The 21,186-nt window shown below is 38.8% G+C and overlaps 2 protein-coding genes across 6 annotated transcripts in view; both read right to left on the reverse strand.

Moving 5' to 3' along the window:
- Positions 1 to 225: 225 nt before the first annotated feature.
- LOC105522077 (forkhead box protein D4-like 1) lies at positions 226 to 2,458 on the reverse strand. 2 transcript variants are annotated; one of them, XM_011956458.1, is made up of 2 exons: positions 1,065 to 2,458; positions 867 to 1,011 (listed from the first exon to the last, which is right to left on the reverse strand). In XM_011956458.1, the coding sequence occupies exons 1-2, from the start codon at positions 2,147 to 2,149 to the stop codon at positions 867 to 869; spliced, it is 1,230 nt and encodes a 409-aa protein (XP_011811848.1). In that variant the 5' UTR covers positions 2,150 to 2,458. The 2 variants fall into 2 exon arrangements, with proteins under 2 accessions (XP_011811847.1, XP_011811848.1); XM_011956457.1 differs by having other exon boundaries at positions 226 to 2,458.
- Positions 2,459 to 5,366: 2,908 nt separating this feature from the next.
- LOC105522079 (COBW domain-containing protein 3) overlaps positions 5,367 to 21,186 on the reverse strand; it is a 62,770-nt gene continuing 46,950 nt past the window's right edge. For all 4 annotated transcript variants that reach the window (XM_011956461.1, XM_011956462.1, XM_011956460.1 and 1 more), the window contains 5 exons: positions 19,685 to 19,736; positions 7,713 to 7,781; positions 7,544 to 7,609; positions 6,287 to 6,416; positions 5,367 to 5,900 (listed from right to left, as the gene is read on the reverse strand). In XM_011956461.1, coding sequence (XP_011811851.1) covers positions 5,794 to 5,900; positions 6,287 to 6,416; positions 7,544 to 7,609; positions 7,713 to 7,781; positions 19,685 to 19,736 — 424 coding nt within the window. In that variant the 3' untranslated portion in view covers positions 5,367 to 5,793. The remainder of the gene's footprint in view (positions 5,901 to 6,286; positions 6,417 to 7,543; positions 7,610 to 7,712; positions 7,782 to 19,684; positions 19,737 to 21,186) is intronic.

The following is a 21,186-nucleotide window of genomic DNA, read 5'->3' on the forward strand; positions in this document are numbered from 1 at the left end:
CTCAAAAAAAAAAAAAAGTCTCATAAATAGTAAATTTCCTATTTTAAAGGCCAGGACATTTTCAACCTCAAATATTTGGAAGTTTTTAAGGCCATATTAACATGGATTACTTCTGCTATCTATAATAAATATGAATTGTGAAAATAAATTGAGAGAAAATAACGTGGATTTTAAAAAGTTGTATTTAGAAAGGGAAGAATGAGACGTAATAGAAAATAAACAATGTAGTGTAGTGACTTAGCATTTTATTTCGTCTATATAACTAGGCTTAATTTTAACATTAAAGATGGCATGTCAGACACATAGATAAGAAATCAATGTTCTGAAATTAATATGCTACTTACATTAAACATCCCTATCAGGAAGACAGAGAGCGGAAGCATTTTGCACTTGACTTAGGAATAATACTTCCAGTTCCAAGGAAGTAAAGAAAGGGGAACATGTTTGGCATCGGAAGTTGTGTTTTTGTTTGTTTGTTTTTCTTTTAATGCCGGAACAAAATACCCCGCTCACGTTCATAGTCCCCCAGGAAATGTGCAAATCGGGAAAGCCGTAGAAGCCACAACCGAAGGCAAGAAAAAACGACTTAACGCCCTGCGAAGGTTACTTTCAGGTGGTTTTTAGAAGAACGTAATCCAGCTGTTTCTTTCTAACCATTTTGCAGGGAACAGAAGTTCTTGTTTGCTCTGCAGCGGGATTCAGATGCACACGCCCAGTATGGTAGAGTGAGCAGCTGCAGGTGGCTCCGCCCTCCCACCTGGCTCTTGGAGGGCCCTGCAGAATTGGCCAGGGAACTGGGCGTGGGTGATACTCAAAAAGCCGGTGAGGTCCCCTCTCCGCCCAAAGGAGCAGCCAGTGAAGTCAGCCTAGAGCCCTCTGCCACTGCCCGATACCTCCCCAGCGCCTAGGCGGCCGACAGGTGCTCGCCCAGCACCGCGCCCTTGGTTGGAGCGCAGCCATTGGCGCAGTAGTCCTCCTGATGCTGCTGCTGTTGCTGCAAAATTGTCCGAGCAGCGGTGGCGGCAGACACATGCAGCAAAGGGGCAGCGGCCTGGGGATGCAACAGGCATGATGGTCGCTGGAGCAGGTGGTAGTAGCTCCAAGCGGTCGGGGACAAACTCTGCGCAGCCCCTGTACCCCCTCCCCTGACCCCTTGCATAATACTCTCAATGCTGAAAGAGATGCATCCGCCTCCCGGTCGCGACGCCAGACCCTTGCCCTCCTCCCAAGACTGGGGACCAAGTGAGGGCTGCAGCACGGGAAGGGTGCCCGGGGTCTCCAGGTCCCCGGTTTCTGCTTTCTTCGGTGCCTCGGTATAGGTCGGGGCCGAGAGCAGTAGGTAGCGAAGAGGATGTGGGTGCAGCAGAGCGCACAGGCGTCTCCCGGGGGCGGCGGTGGGGTAGGCCCCCGGGACAGGTTGCGGCGGGACAGGGGCCCCAAGCAGAGGGCCTGGGTGGGGGTTGTGCAGGGCGGCGTGTGCAGCAGGTAGAGGGAAGGGGTGGGGCAGGTGGGCTCCCGGGGTCAGTTGGTGGCGCTTGAAACGCTTCCTACGCCGGAGAAAGCTGCCATTGTCGAACATGTCCTGGGAGGCGGGGTCCAGGCTCCAGTAGTTGCCCTTGCCTGGGTGGCCTGGCTCGCGGGGGATCTTGACGAAGCAGTCGTTCAGCGAGAGGTTGTGGCGGATGCTGTTCTGCCAGGCGGGGAACTTGCGGCGGTAGTAGGGGAAGCGGCCACTAATGAAGGCGCAGATGCCGCTGAGCGTGAGGCGCTTGTGCGGACTTTGCAGGATGGCCATGGTGATGAGCGCGATGTACGAGTAGGGGGGCTTTGCCGGCTGCGGGGCGTCTCCAGAGGCCGCCGCAGACCTTGGCGGTGCCCTGAACTTGGTGCCAAACTCCGAGGGGTCGCTCGGGCCGCCGCCGCCCTCGATGTGCTCTCGGGGAAGCGCATCCCCGCCCCACCGTGCCACCTGCAGCCCTGGCTGGGGCGACTGCTCTAGGAACGACTGGCTCGCCTCCTTCTCCTCGTTCTCCCCCTCGTCTTCATCTTCCTCCTGCCCCAGGACATCGATTTTACCTTCTTCCCGATCGGAGTCCCGGAAGCTGCGCTGAGGTGTGGAGCGAAGGCGCTCAGCTCTTGGCGAGTTCATGCAGGAGCAGGTGCTTCAGTTGCAGGGAATGTGGCGGCCGGCTGATCACCGGGCCTAGGGTGGGCTCAGCTGGAGGCCTGGGATGAATGTTGCAAGAAGCAGGAACGCTAGTGGTTACCCTTTGGGATGTTTTCGTCTGCTTGTTTCTACTCCTTTCCAACAACGTCCAGCAAAGATGCACTTTGCCTTTTATAAAAGCTACTTCAAGACCATGTGTGGTGGACTCCCCGCTTTATAACCTTTCTTCCCCTACCTCGGAGCGGTGCCACTCCCTCCTGACGTAGTCCAATTGTGAGGGTCTTCTGGGCAAACACCAGACCGAGAAAAGCCCAGGCCCCTCCTCCTCGCACTCACTTGCCACCAAGGAAGATGCTCTACTCATCCCGCGCAGCCAGCCAGTTGGCCGGCCTTTGCATGGGTTCTGTTAGGGTGCATTTAAAACCGCACAAATAAAAAGGAGACAGGAAAGTATGATACTCAGCAATCTTGGCCAGGCTTTGCATGGGTTAAGGCGCATTTAAAACCGCGCAAATAAAAACGAGGTAGAAAAGTATGATACTCAACAATCTATGACCACCTCGACATGCAGCCTTCCCTCCTGGAGGAAAGAAATGGTGGGGCGGGGGGCTGAAATGTACACGGTTGTTTGTAAAGGAATGTGTAACCGAAAAAGTATGTTTTAGTGTTTCACAGCTGGTAATCACCCATTTTCATTGGTAGAGTCTGTCCTTACCCAGAATGGTGAGCTGAATTATATTTTAGGTTCTGACAACATTCCCAAGCTGAATAGTGGGCTTCAGGGGGTTGCTGCTTTGCTCCTTCTATCTTCCTCCCCACCTCCCCAAGATGCTCTCCCTGACTCACATTTTCAGAAAAGGTTCAAATGTCCCAGCACTAAATTGTGTAAGTTTATTCAGGGAAGGCAGGAGAGCTCATATGGAGTCCTCTGTCCCCTTGCAGCAATGGTTCTCCAACTTCTTTGAATATTTAACCACAGTTAAGAAATACCTTTTATATCACAATCTTACACATACAGACATAATACATATCTGAGATGGGTTTCACAAAACAATATATTTACACTATAGTGATCACTGATATTTCATTTTTTAAAAAATGGCCATAACCAACTAATTGATTTCACACATACCAGTGTGGGCCCAGTTTGACAATTCCTGTTCTGACAAAGTGGCCCCACATACAAGAAATGCACCCAGTCTATAAGGGCTTTTCTCTCTCCCTTTCCTTCCTTTCTTCATCCTTTTTAACCAATTCATTTTTAGACACAGGGTCTATGTTGCGCAGGCTGGCTTTGAATCCCTGAGCTCAAGAGATCCTCCCACCTCAGCCTCCTGAGTAGGTGGGACTACAGGTGTGCCACTATGCCTGGCTCTGGCTCTTCATTCTTTTTTTTCTTCCCTGAGATGGAGTTGCTCTGTCACCCAGGCTGGAGTGCAGTGACACAATCTAGGATCACTGCAAGCTCTGCCTCCCGGGTTCACACCATTCTCCCGCCTCAACCTCCTGAGTGGTTGGGACTGCAGGCGCCCGCCACCACGCCCAGCTAATTTGGTTGGTTGGTTATTTATTTATTTATATATTCGGGACAGAGTCTTGCTCTGTTGCCCGGGTTGGAGTGCAGTGGTGCGATTTCAGCTCACTGCAAGCTCCGCCTCCCAGGTTCATGCCATTCTCCTGCCTCAGCCTCCGGAGTAGCTGGGACTACCGGCGCCCGTCACCATGCCCGGCTAATTTTTTGTATTTTTAGTAGAGACGGGGTTTCACCGTGTTAGCCACGATGGTCTCGATCTCCTGATCTCGTGATCTGCTCGCCTCGGCCTCCCAAAGTGCTGGGATTACTGGCGTGAGCCCCTGCGCCAGGCCTCTTCATTCTTTCAGAAATATCAACATTAAGTGCTTTTACCTTAATAATAAAACTTGGGACTTCAATGAGGCAAGAAGGGGCTGTAGTGTTGCCTTTAAATAGGTGGGTCCTCATTCACTATCTGCACTGGGGAGGGGCAATATGACAGCAGAATTGTTCAACTCACTCACTCGACATTCTTAGAAGTAACATGATTTTTAGATTGGCTTCATTAAAATTAGCTCAGAGATTAAAGTAGCACTACAGGGGATAAAACTTAATATTTGTTATATTAATAAAGGTCTTATTAAAATACCAAGTAAGATACTATGCCACAGTATATATTGATAATTTAAAACCCAGCTACTTGGGGAATCTTTGAGGTGCCATCTAATAAAAATGCAGCATAAAATAGTATTATGCCATTGATTGTCACAGTGTCTATAATTATGACAATGAATGTTCAGTGAGAAATAAAAAGCCAACTGCGAGCACAAAATATGATTAAAAAATAGCTTAAAGTAGCTAGTGTCTTCAGGATAAAATCTGGAAAACAGTTTTCTTGATAATCTTTTTTTAAAACTTCGCTACTCCTGAAGTTTCTATCCTTTAAGGCTCCTCAGTTTATATGCAGCTTGTAGGGGCAAATAACAGACAGGTTTGAGCCTAACAGATTTGTTTGAATCCCAAATCTACCAATGACTGCTTGTGTGACCTACTAAACTAAGCTCCAGGAGGGCCAGGCCAGGTGTCTTATTCAACCACAAAATCCCAGATGCCTCCTCCCCAGCGCCCCCGGCATGGCATGTGCGGCACATTTCCTCCATCAGCATAGGAATAGGATGACCTGGGAAAGGGAGTATTGTTAGTTTTCCTAGCGCCAACTTCTATAGGGATTGAGGTTATTTAAAAATGAAAGGAGAAAAATAAGGAGGCGCTCAAAAACAAAACACAAAACCCACATTGACGGGGGTATGTCAAAGGTGGAACAGGAGAAAACAGAAAGAGTTCCCAATGGCCAAAGCTGGGATAATTTGAGCAACAAAATAAAGTAGTACTAAATTGTCACCCAAAGTATAAAATATTCATGTGTCCACACTGATAAACATAAATGAGTGAACTAATAAAGCGAAAGCAACAACTGTCCCTTGCAGAAAAATTTCAATTAATTATGTAGACACTCCACTCCCAAGAAAGTACACTACAACTCCTCATTCTTTTGGTGTGCGCGTTGCATAGTGATTTCCTTCCAAAGAGCACAGTATGAAACGGGGGAAAACAGTAAGTTTACAATGGAGAAATCTGACAAACACTCCTTCAGCCAGGTGATCAGGTGGCCAACAACAACATCAATAATAGTCATAACCTTTCATTTCATGTAATAAAATGGTGACATTTACTTGTTTTAAAAAAATTAATAACAATGTAATCATTATATCTCTGCAATCAGCTGAAGTTCTAAGAAAAACTGACAATGTTGAAAGTTTTATCATCATTGTTATAAACTTTCATGTTCAGTGTATGTAAACTTCAAAGTCAATTTCAAAAGATATTTTTGTGAACTGTCATTCTTAAAGAAAAAAGGGTATTAGGGTATTATATATAATTGTATGAATGTTCAATGTTTTACAATACTGATTTGCTACATTTTATGTATGCTGTAAAATACCATTTTAAAGTATATTGGAATTCGTAACTAAAGTAATAAATAAATGCTTGAAATATACCCAGTAGAAACATTTTTATTAGCCAATCCTTTTGATAATAAATGCTTCTAGTGTTATGTACAAACTTGATCTTCTTTGAAATGTGTTGTCCACCGCTTTTCTGTTTCTGTCACAGTAGCTATAAATAGCTGTTTAAGGATATCCTTATCTAAATTCCTGCCTGCAAATAAAATGAAATATGACATGATTACATTATGCTTATTAAAATGACACAGTTCACCTATCAATTGCAGTTCATTAAACGCTTTATGGTGTTTAGAAATTTACAAAAAGAATAGTAATTGAGTAATTCCATCCTTAACTTTCTAGTTAAGTATATCAAGACCACATTGGTGGTTGGATTAATCACTTTTCTAAAACTGAAAAAGAACAAAAGTCCTAACAAGATTTTATGAATGTTGTAACATGATAAAGACGAAACATTGGCCACAGCTCATTTAGTTATAAAAGAGGACCTGAATGGTTAATCTGTTTAAGTGGCACATGATATCCCTTTCAAATGTATTTTTCACTTTGTTTTAGAAGTGTCAATCCTTTGTGACTTACCAATGAGGACCAATCGATTTGTTCTCTCAGTGTCATCCTTCCAGCTCACTGGAGTCTCCTCCAGATCATAGAGCTCATGGACACCCTGGACAATCACTTGTTGTGGTTTGTCTTTGATTGACACCAATCCCTGCTCAAAGGAGAATTGACTGAACATTAATCAGGCTCAGTTCAAACTTAAAAGCAGAAATAGAGCATCAATGTTAATGAATTATTGATATTCACTTAAAAAATACAAACTGTTAAGCTGAGAAAATTACTTAATTCCAATTATTTGTGAATTACAAAAAGTTTCTTAATATTTTTAATTTTCAAAAAAGGTTTCTGTGTATTGATTTTTTTTTGAACAATCCCCTTTTTTAATGATAAAGTTAGTACATATATTAGGATGGTTTTTCAGTGTTATTTATCACAACCAAAACCTGAAACAAAATGATGAAATATATATCATACCCTATTGATTAAAGATTTTATATAATGTTTCACAGTTTTAGTGGGAAAAGTTGAGAAGTTAAAGGATTTTGGTTATATTAAATTAAATAATTTGTTTTAGAAATGGGTTGCAATCAATGAACAATGATGAAATAAGGAAAAACTATTATATTTATCTGAATAAAAGTTCATTTTGTATTGATTTGCAGAAATGAGAAACGAATTATCTGATAAACTGGCTCCTATGGGGATGAAATGAACTTATTTGAAATAATGTTCTTAATATACCAAAAACTTTGTGCACACTTGTGAGCACACAAGAGTAGACACTCAACTTGATGACGGTTAAGCATACACCTAGATTCACTGCTTCCTGGAAGAAATACCGTTCATGACTTAAATACCCAAATTTCAAGTAATGTGAGTGGGTTTCTAAACACAGAACAAGAATTCTTCTAGTCCTTTGTAACTTTGTTTAGAGTATGACAAATGTTTAGTGTCTGCTAAATGCATCAGGAAGCATAATGTTCAGCAGAAGTGAGATTTGCAACATTATTTCTCTGTACTTGGGCAGAGAGAGCAGAAGGTAACATTTCAAAGCACACAGGTTGTTCTAGCTGCACTCCTAAAGGAAGCTATGCAAATAAATCACGCCTTATGCAGCGATTTCCAAAGCTCCTTTTCAGTCATGAAAATAATAAAGAAAAATGAAAGTAGACAAAGATGATTTGTACTAAAAGCAGTGTTTCTGTTTAAAACCAAATACAGTTTTTGTAACAGCCAAGAAAAGGACTTTGTTCAAAAGTCTACAACAGTAAACTGTACCTTCAGCCTTATGACCTCCATGCAGTGATTGTCCTTGTTTCTCACATTCTTTTCCCACAGGAGATTCTGTATCAAGTGACATATTTTAATAAGACCAACCATTGCTAATAGCAACAACTATGTATCAAAACCATTGATAAATCATTAATCAGTTAAAAATTGCATTCACCTGAATAAATATATTAAGATGTTCTTCCTTTGCATTTCCTGGTACTTCAAATGTGATTGTAACAATACTCTGTAAATCAAGGGAAATAATAATAATTCTTTATAGTCATATCAATGTATTTTTAAATCACAAATTTTAAGATGAAAAGGTACATATTCATGGAATTTTACATTGCCTAAACCATATATATTAGGTATTATACTTTCCTCAGCATGTGTGCTGTTTTTTTGGAATTAGCAACTCCATTTCCTACATTCTGCAGAGGTACCAATGGGTTTAGTATTTACACAAACTACTACCTTGTATTTTTAAAAACCCACTCAAAAACCCTGATGAAAGGGTCCTCATTATTTAATTCATTCTTTCGTGGATTCTCAGCAATAAGAATATATGTAACACATACAATGTACTCACTACACAGGGCCAGATACTTTTGCCTGAGTCACCTCATTTCATCTTTTGACTTACTCTTCACAACAATCCTGGGGAATGAAGATAATTATTTCATTTTATAAATTGGGGGAAATAAGAGTCAAAAAACAAGCTACCCAGAGCCAGGAATAAAACTCAAAACTAAAGTAAATTTGTTCTCTTTAAAAAAAAAAAAAATACAAAAGAAAGGCTTGGCTTATCTTTAACTGAATAAACATGTGCCAAGAGGAGAAGAGTTCTTAGTGGTGAGAATGATAGGATAATGCCCTCTTTGGCTTTACTAAGGGTGACATCATCATGTACTGAATATTAACTTTAGGATTTATTTTTCTTCTTTATCTTGATAAATCTCTCACTGTCTACCCTAAAGAAACAGAAGCTTAACATTTCCTCTAACAGGTCACATAATTAAAACCCAAACCTCCCTTTGCCAATATAACCCCAAATTTCAAACTCAGAGATGAAAATACACAAGGGCTAAGCATAACATTATAAAAACATAAACCCCATCTTGGAAAATAGAGGCTCAAAAGCCAAGCTCAAAATGACTTTAAAAAGGTAGAAAATAATATACTGAAGCACAGCTTTGCATAACTTCCTAGAACTGCATATCTGGCCTAGCAATTTTACTCACCATTACATAATCATATAGGCTTACAACAGAAAATACAAAAAGAGCAAAACTATTTTTTAATCCAAACTCAGAGAATCGCTAAAGGTAAGTATTAAAGGCCAATTTAAGCACAAACATGAGACATTTCTTTCTTTCCATAGGTTATTGGGGAACAGGTGGTGTTAGTTAACTTCTTTAGCAGTGATTTGAGATTTTGGTACACCCATCACCTGAGCAGTATACACTGCACCCAATTTGTAGTCTTTTATCCCTCATCCCCTTCTCACCCTTTCCCCCTGAGTCCCCAAAGTCTAATGTGTCATTCTTATGCCTTTGCAACCTCATAGCTTAGCTCCCACTTATAAGTGAGAACATAGCGACGTTTGATTTTCCATTCCTGAGTAATTTCACTTAGAATAATAGTCTCCAATCTTACCCAGGTCACTGCAAATGCCATTAATTCACTCCTTTTTATGGCTGAGGAGTATTCCATTGTGTGTGTGTGTGTGTGTGGATATATATATATATCCACACACACACCACAGTTTCTTTATCCACGCGTTGACTGATGGGCCTTTGGGTTGGTTCCACGTTTTTGCAATTGCCAACTGTGCTGCTATAAGCACGCATGTACATGTATCTTTTTTGTATAATGACTTCTTTTCCTCTGGGTGGATACCCACTAGTGGGATTGCTGGACCAAATGGTAGTTCTACTTTAGTTCTTTTTTTTTTTTTTTTTGAGACCGAGTCTGGCTCTGTCACCCAGGCTGGAGTGCAGTGGTGCGATTTCGGCTCACTGCAAGCTCCGCCTCCCGGGTTTACGTCATTCTCCTGTCTCAGCCTTCCGAGTAGCTGGGACTACAGGTGCCCGCCACCATGCCCGGCTAATTTTTTGTATTTTTAGTAGAGACAGGGTTTCACCTTGTCAGTCAGGATGGTCTCAATCTCCTGACCTCGTGACCCGCCCACCTCAGCCTCCCAAAGTGCTGGGATTACAGGCGTGAGCCACCATGCCCGGCCATACTTTTGTTCTTTAAGGAATCTTTTTTCCATAGTGGTTGTACTAGTTTACATTCCCACCAACAGTGTAGAAGTGTTCCCTGTTCACCACATCCATGCCAACATCTACTATTTTATTTTTATTTTTTTATTATGGCTATTCTTGCAGAAATAAGGTGGTATCACACTGTGGTTTTGATTTGCATTTCCCTGATCATTAGTGATGTTGAGCATTTTTTCATATGTTTATTGGCCATTTGTATATCTTCTTTTGAGAATTGTCTATTCATGTCCTTAGCCCACTATTTGATGGGATTGTTTGTTTTCTTGCTGATTTGCTGGAGTTTGTTGTAGATTCTGGATATTTGTTCTTTGTCAGATATATATATATATATATTATGAAAGATTTTCTCCTTCTCTGTGGGTTGTCTGTTTACTTGGCTGACTGTTCCTTTTACTGTGCAAAAGTTCTTTAGTTTAATTAAGTCCCAGCTATTTATCTTTGTTTCTATTGCATTTCCTTTTGGGTTCATGAAATCCTTGCCTAAGTCAATGTCTAGAAGGATTTTTCCAATGGTATCTCTTAGAATTTTTATAGTTTCAGGTATTAGATTTAAATCTTTAATCTATCTTGAGTTGATTTTTGTATACAGTGGAAGACGAGGATCCAGTTTCATTCTCCTACATGTGACAAGCCAATTAACCCAGCACCATTTGTTGAAAAGGGTATCCTTTCCAAACTTTACGTTTTTGTTTGCTTTGTTGAAGATCAGCTGGCTGTAAGTATTTCGGTTTATTTCTGGGTTCCCTATTCTGTTCCATTGGTCTATGTGCCTATTTTTATAACAGTACCATGTTGCTTTGGTGACTATGGCCTTATAGCGTAAGTTTGAAATCAGATAATGTGATGCCTCCAGATTTGTTCTTTTTGCTTAGTCTTGCTTTGACTATGCGTATATGTATGTTAAACCATCCCTGCATCCCTGGTATGAAACCCCTTGATCATGGTGGATTATCCTTTTGATATATTGTTGGAATCAGTCAGCTAGAATTTTCTTAAGGATTTTAGCATCTGTGTTCAAGGATATTGGTCGGTAGTTTTCTTCTTTGGTTATGTCCTTTTCTGGTTTTGGTATTAGGGTGATACTGGCTTCATAGAATGATTTAGGGAGGATTCCTTCTTTCTCTCTCTTGTGGAATAGTGTCTTTAGGACTGGTACTAATTCTTTGAATATCTGGTGGAATTTTGTTGTGAATCCGTATAGTCCTGGACATTTTTTTGTTGGTAATTTTTAAATTACCATTTCAATCTCCCTGCTTGTTACTGGTCTGTTCAGGGTAATTCTTCCTGATATAAGCTAGGAGGGTTGTATCTTTCCAGGAATTTATCCATCTCTTCTAGGTTTTCTAGTGTATGTGCGTAAAGGTGTTCATAGTAGCCTTGAATATCTTTTGTATTTCTGCAGTGTCCGTTGTAATATCTCCTGCTTCATTTCTTATTGAGCTTATTTGGATTTTCTCTCTTCTTTTCTTGGCTAATCTTGTTAATGGTCTATCAATTTTATTTATCTTTTCAAATAACCAGCTTTTTGTTTCATTTATCTTTTGGAATTGTTTTGTTTCGCTTCAATTTCATTTAGTTCTGCTCTGATCTTCTTTCCTTTCTTCTGCTGGGTTTGTTCTTGTTTCTCTAGTTCCTTGAGGTGTGACCTTAGATTGTCTGTGCTCTTTCCAACTTTCTGATGTAGGCATTTAGGGATATGAACTTTCCTTTTAGCACCACCTTTGCTGTATCCCAGAGGTTGATAGGTTGTCTCACTATTGTCATTCAGTTTGAGGAACTTTTAAATTTCCATCTTGATTTCATTTTTGACCCAATGATCATTCAGGAGCAGGTTACTCCAAGTATCTGCATGGTTTTGAAGGTTCCTTTTGGAGTTGATTTCCAGTTTTATTCCACTGTGGTCTGAGAGAGTGCTTTATATAATTTCAATTTTCTTAAAATTTATTGAGGCTCATTTTGTTGGCTATCATATTGTCTATCTTAGAGAAAGTTCATGTGCTGTTGAACAGAATGTATATTCTGTGGTTGTTGGATGGAATATTCTGTATCTATCCTTTAACTCCATTTGTTCCAAAGTATAGTTTAAATCCATGGTTTCTTTGTTGATTTTCTGTCTTGATGACCTGTCCAGTGCTGTCAGTGGAGTATTAAAATCCCTCACTATTATTGTGTTGTTGTCTGTCTCATTTCTTAGGTCTATTAGTAATTCTTCCATAAATTTGGGAGCTCCAGTGTTAGGTGCATATATGTTTAGGACTGTGATACTTTCCTGTTGGACAAGGCCTTTTATCATTATATAATATCCCTCTTTGTCTTTTTAAACTGCTGTTTTTATCTTTAAAATTTGTTTTGTCTAATATAAGAATAGCTACTCCTGCTCACATTTGATGTCCATTTGCATGAAATGTCTTGGTCCACCCCTTTACTTAAGTTTATGTGACTCTTTATGAGACTCTTGAAGGCAACAGATAGTTGGTTGGTGAATTCTTATCCAGTCTGCAATTCTGTATCTTTTAAGTAGAGCATTTAGGCCATTTATATTCAATGTTAGTATTGAGATGTGAGGTACCATTCTATTCATCATGCTATTTGTTGCCTGTATATCTTGTTTTTTTTGTTTTTGTTTTTTTAATTGTATTTTTGTTTTCTAGGTCCTGTGATATTTATGCTTTAAAGAGGTTCTGTTTTGATGTGTTTCCAGTATTTGTTTCAAGATTTAGAGCTCCTTTTAGCATTCTTGTACTGGTGGCTTGGTAGTGGTGAATTCTGTTTGTCTGAAAAAGCTGTATCTTGCCTTCATATATGAAGCTTAGTTTTGCTGAACAGAAAATTCTTGGCTGATAATTGTTTTGTTTGAGGAGGCTGAAGACAGGGCTCCAATCCCTTCTAGCTTGCAGGGTTTCTGCTGAGAAATGTGCTGTTAATCTGATAGGTTTTCCTTTATAGGTTACCTGGCGCTTTTGTTTCACAGCTCTTTCTTTCATCTTAACTTTAGATAACCTGATGACAATATGCCTAGGCAATGATCTTTTTGCGATGAATTTCCAGGTGTTTTTTGTTCTTCTTGTATTTGGATACCTAGGTCTCTGGCAAGGCTGGGGAAGTTTTCCTCAATTATTCCCCCAAATACGTTTTACAAACTTTCAGATTTCTATTCTTCCTCAGTTATTCTTAGGTTTGGGCATTTAACATAATCCCAGATTTCTTGAAGGCTTTGTTCATATTTTCTTATTCTTTTTTCTTTGTCTTTATTGAATTGGGTTAATTAGAAGACCTTGTGTTCAGGTTCTGAATTTCTTTCTTCTACTTGTTCAGTTCTATTGCTAAGACTTTCCAGAGCATTTTATATTTCTATAAGTGTGTCCATTATTTCCTAAAGTTTTGATTTTTTATTTATACTATCTAGTTCATTGAATATTTCTCCCTTCACTTCTTGTATCATTTTTTTGATATTCTTACACTGGGCTTCACCTTTCTCTGGTGCCTTGGCTTAACAACTAACCTAGTGAATTCTTTTTCAAGTAAATCAGGGATTTCTTCTTAGTTTGGATCCATTGCTGGTGAGCTAGTGTGATTTTTTGGGGAGTGTTAAAGAACCTTGTTTTGTCATACTATTAGGGTTGGTTTTCTGGTTCCTTCTCATTTGGGTAGGCTCTGACAGAGAGAAGGTCTAGGGCTGAAGGTTGTTGTTCAGATTCTTTTGTCCCATGGGGTTTTCCTTGATGTAGTACTCTCTCCCTTTTCCTATGGATGTGGCTTCCTGAGAGCCGAGCTGTAGTGATTACTATCTCTCTTCTGGATCTAGTCACCCAGTAAGTCTACCAGGCTCCAGGCTGGTACTGGGGGGTAGTCTGCACAGTCAGGAGATATGAACCATCTGTGGGTCTCTCAGCCGTGGATACTAGGACCTGTTCCAGTGGAGGTTGTAGGAGGGTGAAATGGACTCTATGAGGGTTCTTAGCTTTGCTGGTGTAATGCGCTATTTTTGTGCTGGTTGCCTTGCTGCTGGGAGGTGGCACTTTCCAGAGAGTGTCAGTTGTGGCAGTATGGAAAGGAACAGGTGATGTGTGGGGCTCTAGAACGCCCCAAAACATACGAGATATTTAATCTCCACTGTTACTAGTAATAGGAAAAGCAGAAAAGTGCTTTCTTGCTTGATATGAGAAGTACAAGTAAACTAAAAAAAGGTTCAAATTGAACTTGGAAATGTGAGACTTTTAAAAGTACTTATTTTGTCACAACAGTCAAGACACTAACCACCACCTAAATATTTAGGACAGCTGAATGGATAAAATAAATGTGGTAATATATATACAACCAAATATTATGTATCCTTAAGAAACATCCTCTCATATGCTACAACATGGATGAATCTTGAGGACATTACACTAAGTGAAATAAGCCAGTCACAGAAGGACAAATATTGCATGAATCCACTAATATCAGGTGTCTAAAACAGTAAAACTCACCAAATCAGAAAGTAAAATGGTGGTTACCAGGGGCTAGAGGGAGACGAAAATGAGGAGGTGCCATTCAATGGGTATAATTTTAGTCATGCAAGATGAAAAAGTTCTAGAGATCTGTCGTATAACAATGTACATACAGTTAACGATACTGTATTGTACCCTTAAAAATTTGTGAAGAAGGTAGGTCTCATGTTAAGTGCTTTTTACCACAACAAAAAATATACAGTCATGGATACATAAAGAGAAATGAGTTGTTGGGCGATTTTGTTGTTATACAAACATGATAGTGTACTTACCCAAACCTGGATGGTATAACCTACTACACACCTAAGCTATGCTGTATATAGCCTATTGCTCCTAGGCTACAAACCTGTACAGCATACATTTTACTGTACTGAGAAGTGTATGGAAATAATAACACGATGGTCAGTATTTGTGTGACAGGAATTTTTCAGCTCCGTCGTAATCTTATGCAGTCTGACTAAAACGCTGTTATGCAGTGCATGGCTATACTTATTTTTAAATCTTAATAAACATACTCTATTTTTAAATTATTTTTATGGCTTAAGGTAATAATAATATGCATTTTTAAATGACAATTATTTTCTTTCTTCATTAAAGAAATCACTACAATAACTAAAAGTCCACATAAAAATATACAGCAAAAGGTTGTCAAATGAAACATTAACTGTCAGTTTAAAACAAAGAAATTTAGTCTTCAAAAATGTTTAAAATGTATTTTAATGCAAGTTGGAAAACTATATTGAGAATGTCTCAAAATACGACTCAAAATAGATTTATTGTTAAAGATTTTAATTTAATAATTCTTTTTTTGAGATGGGGTCTCACTCTGTTGCCCAGGCGGGAGTACAGTGGCACAATCATGGCTCACCGCAGCTTTGAACTCCCAGGCTAAAGCAATCCTCCCACTTCAGCCTCTTGAGTGGCTGGGATTACAGGTATATGCCACCTTGCCTGGCTAATTTTTTGTATTTCTTACAGAAAAGGGGTTTCAGTATGTTGCCCAGGCTGGTCTACAACTCCTGAGTTTTTAAGCCATCCACCCACCTTGGCCTGTCAAAGTGCTAGGATTACAAGTATGAGCCACCACACCCAGCCTAAAGATTTTTATAATGATTTTTGCTTTGGCAGGTTAAGTATGTGGCTTAATATTTTTAAGGGGTACAATAAACTCCAGTATGAGGCAAAAAAGGCTTTAAAAATTAAGATAATGCATCATGGGGCTCAAGAAGGGTGATCTGTATTTTGGAACTAGATGTTTTCCTACACCAATAAACTATTTTCACATTTCTAATGTGAAAAATTAAAAAAAAAAAAATGAAAAAATCTGTAATTCCCAGTGCAGAAGATAAGGGTCACAACTCATAGCTGGTTCTAATAGTAAACTAAACATTATTTGTCACTTGGGTTTTCTCATCCACCTTCCCACTCTCCAAACTCACGTGTTCCTTATGGGGAATAAACAAAAAATCAATGAGAAATAGATAACTGCATTAAAAAATCAGGGATAGAGCCTTAATAACACATACATACTATGTCCTAGGTATTACCCATTGCAGACTTTTTTTTTCCAGTTTTTGTTTTGAATCTAAAATTAATTCCTTTTTCCATATATGCGGACACAGAAAGAAACAGAAAAGTGAGGCAATAATTCAGAAAACTAAAGCAAAATAAGGAATTGTCTCTAAAATAAAATTTAAGAACAATTTACTCAGGTTTGTTTATTTAGTCTGTTTCTTCTTTAACCCACTGGGTTATTTCTCCATTTTCTACTCTTTTGCAAACAATAATACCTAACATGCAATAACTTCTATATGTTTTCTTCATCCAGAACACTAAGCCCCCTAATGTGCTTAAACTCAAAATCTGTACCTTCACACTCTAGCCCTCTGTTCTTCTTTCCCTGTATAATATCTATACTATAATATCTGGCCACCAGGGAAAACTGAATGTATGGCGTTATCATCCAAATCACTTTGCCTTCCCACTTTTTCTATTTCTAGGTTTCTCTAGTCATTCTAGGCTTGTTTTCCATCACCCCTTCGTTTCTTTTTGATCCATACTCAGTCAGACAGGATATTCAGGCAAGTCTACCAGTGAAACAGCTCTGGATTTATCCCATTTCTAGTCTCACTGTAACCAACATGTTTCAGGCCTTCATCACACAGTATCTTCCCACATGGTCTCCTGACTCTAAAGTCCAATCTAGCTTGCATAACACTCCTAGATAGCACAGCTTGAGTTCTCTTTGTCTAGCAAATTAAAACCTAATACCTTAGACTGGGATTCCAGTACCAACTCTCCACTAAGACTTCTCTGTACCAGAGACCTACTCATCTATAAGATTCTCACCTTCACATTTTTAAACATCCATATTGCTCTTTTCCTTACTTCTTCCTGTCAAAAAAATCCTACCAGTTCAAGGCTATTTTCTATTAAGTAAGTCAGACTAGCACTTACCCCCCCTTCTTTGACTGGGAAGGGGCAAAAAAGAACTCTTTATAATTTTGGATATCTTTTATATCTTGATTTGAGTGGGAGTTAGAAGGATATGTGTTTGAATGTGCATATAGACAGATATATAGGTACAAATATACTAAAAAATACATTGAGGATGGGCACAGTGGCTCACACCTGTAATCCTAGCCCTTTGGGAGGCCGAAGAGGGTGGATCACCTGAAGCCAGGAGTTTGAGACCAGCTTGGCCAACATGGTGAAACTCCATCTCTACTAAAAAAAAAAAATTAGCCAGGCATGGTTGGCGCATGCCTGTAATCCCAGCTACTCGGGAGACTGAGGCACAAGAATTGCTTGAACCTAGAAGGAGGAGGTTGCAGTGAGCCAAGGTCACACCACTGCACTCCAGCCTGGGTGAGACTCCAGCCGGAGCGAGACTATGTCTCAAAAAAAAAAAAAAAAAAAAAAATCCAAACATTGAATTGTACACTAAAATTACACATTTGCATGCTTTACTGTATGCAAAGAAATAAACCAAACCAAAACAAACAAAGAAAAAACTATCTTCATGGAGCATTTGATGGGGTTCAGGACATGCTATCCCAAAATATGGCACCTCAGTATTTGAGAAAATGGCAGAACCAGGAAGGTCACTCTCACCTTCTCTCCTGAAGCAGGTCATAAAACCTAGGAAAGACTTTCTGACCTTCTGCTGATGCAGGTTATAAGACCCTCATTTAAGAGGTGCCCTCTCTATACACAGAGGAAAAGAACATCCTTAAGTCTGAATGTGAAGGGTCACAGAGAAAAATCTGAGCAAACAGGCCTTCCTAAGTTCTTCCCAGTTTATTATTATTAGATCATACTGTTTTATCTAATTATGCTTCTCCATTACTATCCTCTTCCACATCGTAACTAGCATAAAACATACACAGGTATGTTTTATGAAGGCTCCTGTGTCAAGTAAAACTTACTAAATTGGTATGTTGAAATTTTTCTTGATAGTTGGTCTTCTGTTAGAGAGATCTCAGCCATTAATCTAATGATAGGCGAGGAAAAGATACATTTTCTCCCTTATACCTCAGATCCACTGAACCAAATGAAATTGTTCATGCCTCTGAATCCCATAGCCCTTTGCCTGTGATACTATTTTTCCCTATGTTTATATTATCTAAAGCAGGACGGTGCATCAGAATCTCCTACAGAGGCTTCAAAAATATAGACATGCCCTACTTAGTAGTAAAATGACATAATGTCTGGAATTTGCTTTCATACACTCCAGCAAGGGCAACAGGTACATACAGGCTCATTATACTATTCTACTCTTATGCACGTTTGAAATTTTCTATTAAAAAAACATTTGTTTTTTTAAATACTCCAGGCAAAAGAAATGTTGGGAGGATAGGTGAAATAAAATCAGCTAAATGTTGATGCCATTTAAACTGGGTGATGCACAGAAGGGGTTCACTTTACTATTCTGTTTACTCTTTTATATCTTTGAAATCTTCCATAACAAAATGTTAAAAATATACACTAATATACACATACCCAAGTCCCAATCCTGGAGATTGAGGGGTGAGAACTACTGAGTTATCGAATTTTTTTTTAAAAAGCTCCACATGTGATTCTGACTTACAACCCATTTGAGAAACACAGCTTTTCATTCTTTTAATAAATATTCACTGAGTATCCACCAAGCCCTGTCCTAAGCAATAAAGATTTTACATTTAAGGAATTTATAGACTAATGCAAGGCAAAAGCATTTCAACCAAAGTACAAGGCATCATAACTGCCACAATAGGGGTTCATTCGAGATTCTACGGGTGGAGACACTGGCCGCTTCAAATGTTCATGGTAAGTGAGTACTGCATTTTCTTCATCTTTTCATCCCTATGATTCTTGGCATCATGTTCTTTACCCAGAAGCTCAAATGTGCTTCATGTTCATCTATATGACAGATATCGACTATCATAAAGAACTGAGATTTTTTTTTTTAAACCATAAATTCTATCTCCAAGGACTTGTATTTCTCTCATTTATTTATTTTAAAGATAAAAGAAGAGGAATATCCTACTAACAAAAGTTTCACAGGGAAAGGTGTCACAAACATAGTAGTAAACCTGCTCATAAATATGAACCAGAATGAATACCAATGCAAGTAGCTGTTATCTCGGCCCTATTACAACCAACAGCAATTCAAAACCTGAGTGATCACTTGGAGGCAGAGGAAGGAAGACTAGGCACACTGCTCACTTACACATCCCCCACTCCACCCCTCAGGGTTTTAAGTGGAACAAAGAAGTTATCCTAAAGCTCTACAATCTATGATCTGCTTAACAGAAACACAAGTACAGTAAAATTATATTTAATTTGTTCTTAGCATCTTAGATATTTACCTTAGGGATTAGAATTTTAGAGCATTAGAATTTTAGAGCATTGAAAACATCTTAAGAAGTCCAGATTTATAGTGCCCAGCCGGTTTCACCTGAAGGTGAAACTCAAAGTCAATTTTTATTTAAATAAGCCATGGTAATATCAGACCTTTCCTTAAACAATTCAACATACTTAAAAACAGACTGCCTACAGAACCCCCAGGCTGCTTTTCAGGAGTAATCCCTATCAGAACTAATCAATATGCTAAGTAATCTACAGAATGGAAAGGCTAGAAAGCATGATTTCCTCAGATTCTAAAACAAATCTGGTTTGATGAATTCCTATTATGTGTTAAGAAATTGAATTAGACTATGCATTTAATCCAAAAGCATTTAAGATTCCAAAAATTATCAACACAGTTCAAAAATACCATTTTAGAAAAAGGTTACAATAAAATAGTCCTAAACATAGCCAATTTAGTTAAAGAGGTCCTTTAAAAACATTCATTAGGAATTTTGGATTTAGATTTTTTTTTTTTTTTTTACCTGATCAAGGTGAGGTTGTGTTCCTGGCACATGCTGAAGTTTTTTCTGCAAACTAAAAACCACTGATTAGAAATTCAGAGATGAATACACTTCTGATTTAACTTTATACGTTATTTAGTGACACAAGGATAATGAAGTGACTTTCCATAACTGACTATTTTACTATTCTGTAATTCCAATTTTACACGTTGCTCACAAATTCCAATAGAGAAAAGCTGACAGATTAAGATTTTTAAAAATTTCTTTTAAAAAAACACACATTCATATATATACATACGCACACAATAAAGAAAAAATTAATCTTTTAGCAACACTATTTTGTGTGGTTAAATATGTCAGTAGATTTCTTTACCATTCCAACAGGTTTCATACAAGCTTAAATATATATATATAAAACCATTCTAGTATTGCTCAGAGTTCTTTAATTTTCTCCTGCTTCCTAATGTGCAAATAATGCTGGCACCTAAAGAAAGTTAAAGGATAAATTTTCCTTTATCAATGCTTTCCCCTGAACTTATTTAAAAAACAAATAGTATCCATAAATTTTCTACATAGTCAGTTACCAATTGAGAGAAAAAGAAAGTCAGAATGTTAAAAATGCATTGTTCTGATATGAAAAGCACAAGAAGATCAATATGGCATAACAAATTACAACCATAACAACTGTAGCATACATTTCAACACTGATGGGGACAGGACAGGAGGGAGAAAGGACTTAAAATCTTGCAGATGTTTTGCCTTGAAGAACAGTGAGGGGTAAATTAGTAACAGCAAGTTTAGGAAAGAGAAAGAACTTGTAGGAACTATTGGAGGGAATGAGTCTCTTTGGGGGGTCCTAGTAGGGAGAATGTCAAATTAAATCCTTCCCAGCTGGTTGCTCAGGAAAAGATTCTCCTGTTTAGCAGCTAAGCACACACAAAAAAGTCATGCAACAGCCTTCTCTATAGTGGTGAGATCACATTAAATAGCTACTCCAAGTGTCACTAAAGCATTATAACTGCTCTTAAGTGTAGAATGAGATTACTTCAGAAAAACATTTTGAAAAATCATATGCTTTTCCCATATGTTCAGTATTTAATGTTGTTGGACAATGATTGCCTAAAACTTCATATGCAGGAAAAAAAAAAGAAAATCTAACAATGAGCATCTTAAGTTTAGTTCCAAGTCTCAGAATTTCATGCCCTCTATTTTTTCCCTGTCATAAACATTTTTAAAAGACTAATCTAGTGGATAAGCATATGCTACTGAAATGGGCCATGGGTTAAGAAAAACAACCTAGGCCATGGGTTAAGAAAAACAACCTAGGCCATGAATTAAGAAAAACAACACCAGGTGGCCATGGGTAATTGAGAAAAACACCCAATGTTCCCGGAATTCAAACAGAAAAACAATTCCAGGAAAACCCCCCCATGCGTACAAGCCCCAGCCAATCAGAGCGAGATGCCTTGCTCAGGCCATGGCAAGCCCCAATCATCTCGCGCCCTAAAGCTTTGTTTGAATTT

This window comes from Colobus angolensis, unplaced genomic scaffold, assembly GCF_000951035.1.
Source record: "Colobus angolensis palliatus isolate OR3802 unplaced genomic scaffold, Cang.pa_1.0 Scaffold419, whole genome shotgun sequence".
Classification (NCBI taxonomy): Eukaryota; Metazoa; Chordata; class Mammalia; order Primates; family Cercopithecidae; genus Colobus; species Colobus angolensis.

What these genes read in the sequence shown, in the direction of transcription:
- LOC105522077 (XM_011956457.1), bottom strand. Translation starts at nt 2,149, where the DNA reads ATGAACTCGCCAAGAGCTGAGCGCCTTCGCTCCACACCTCAGCGCAGC.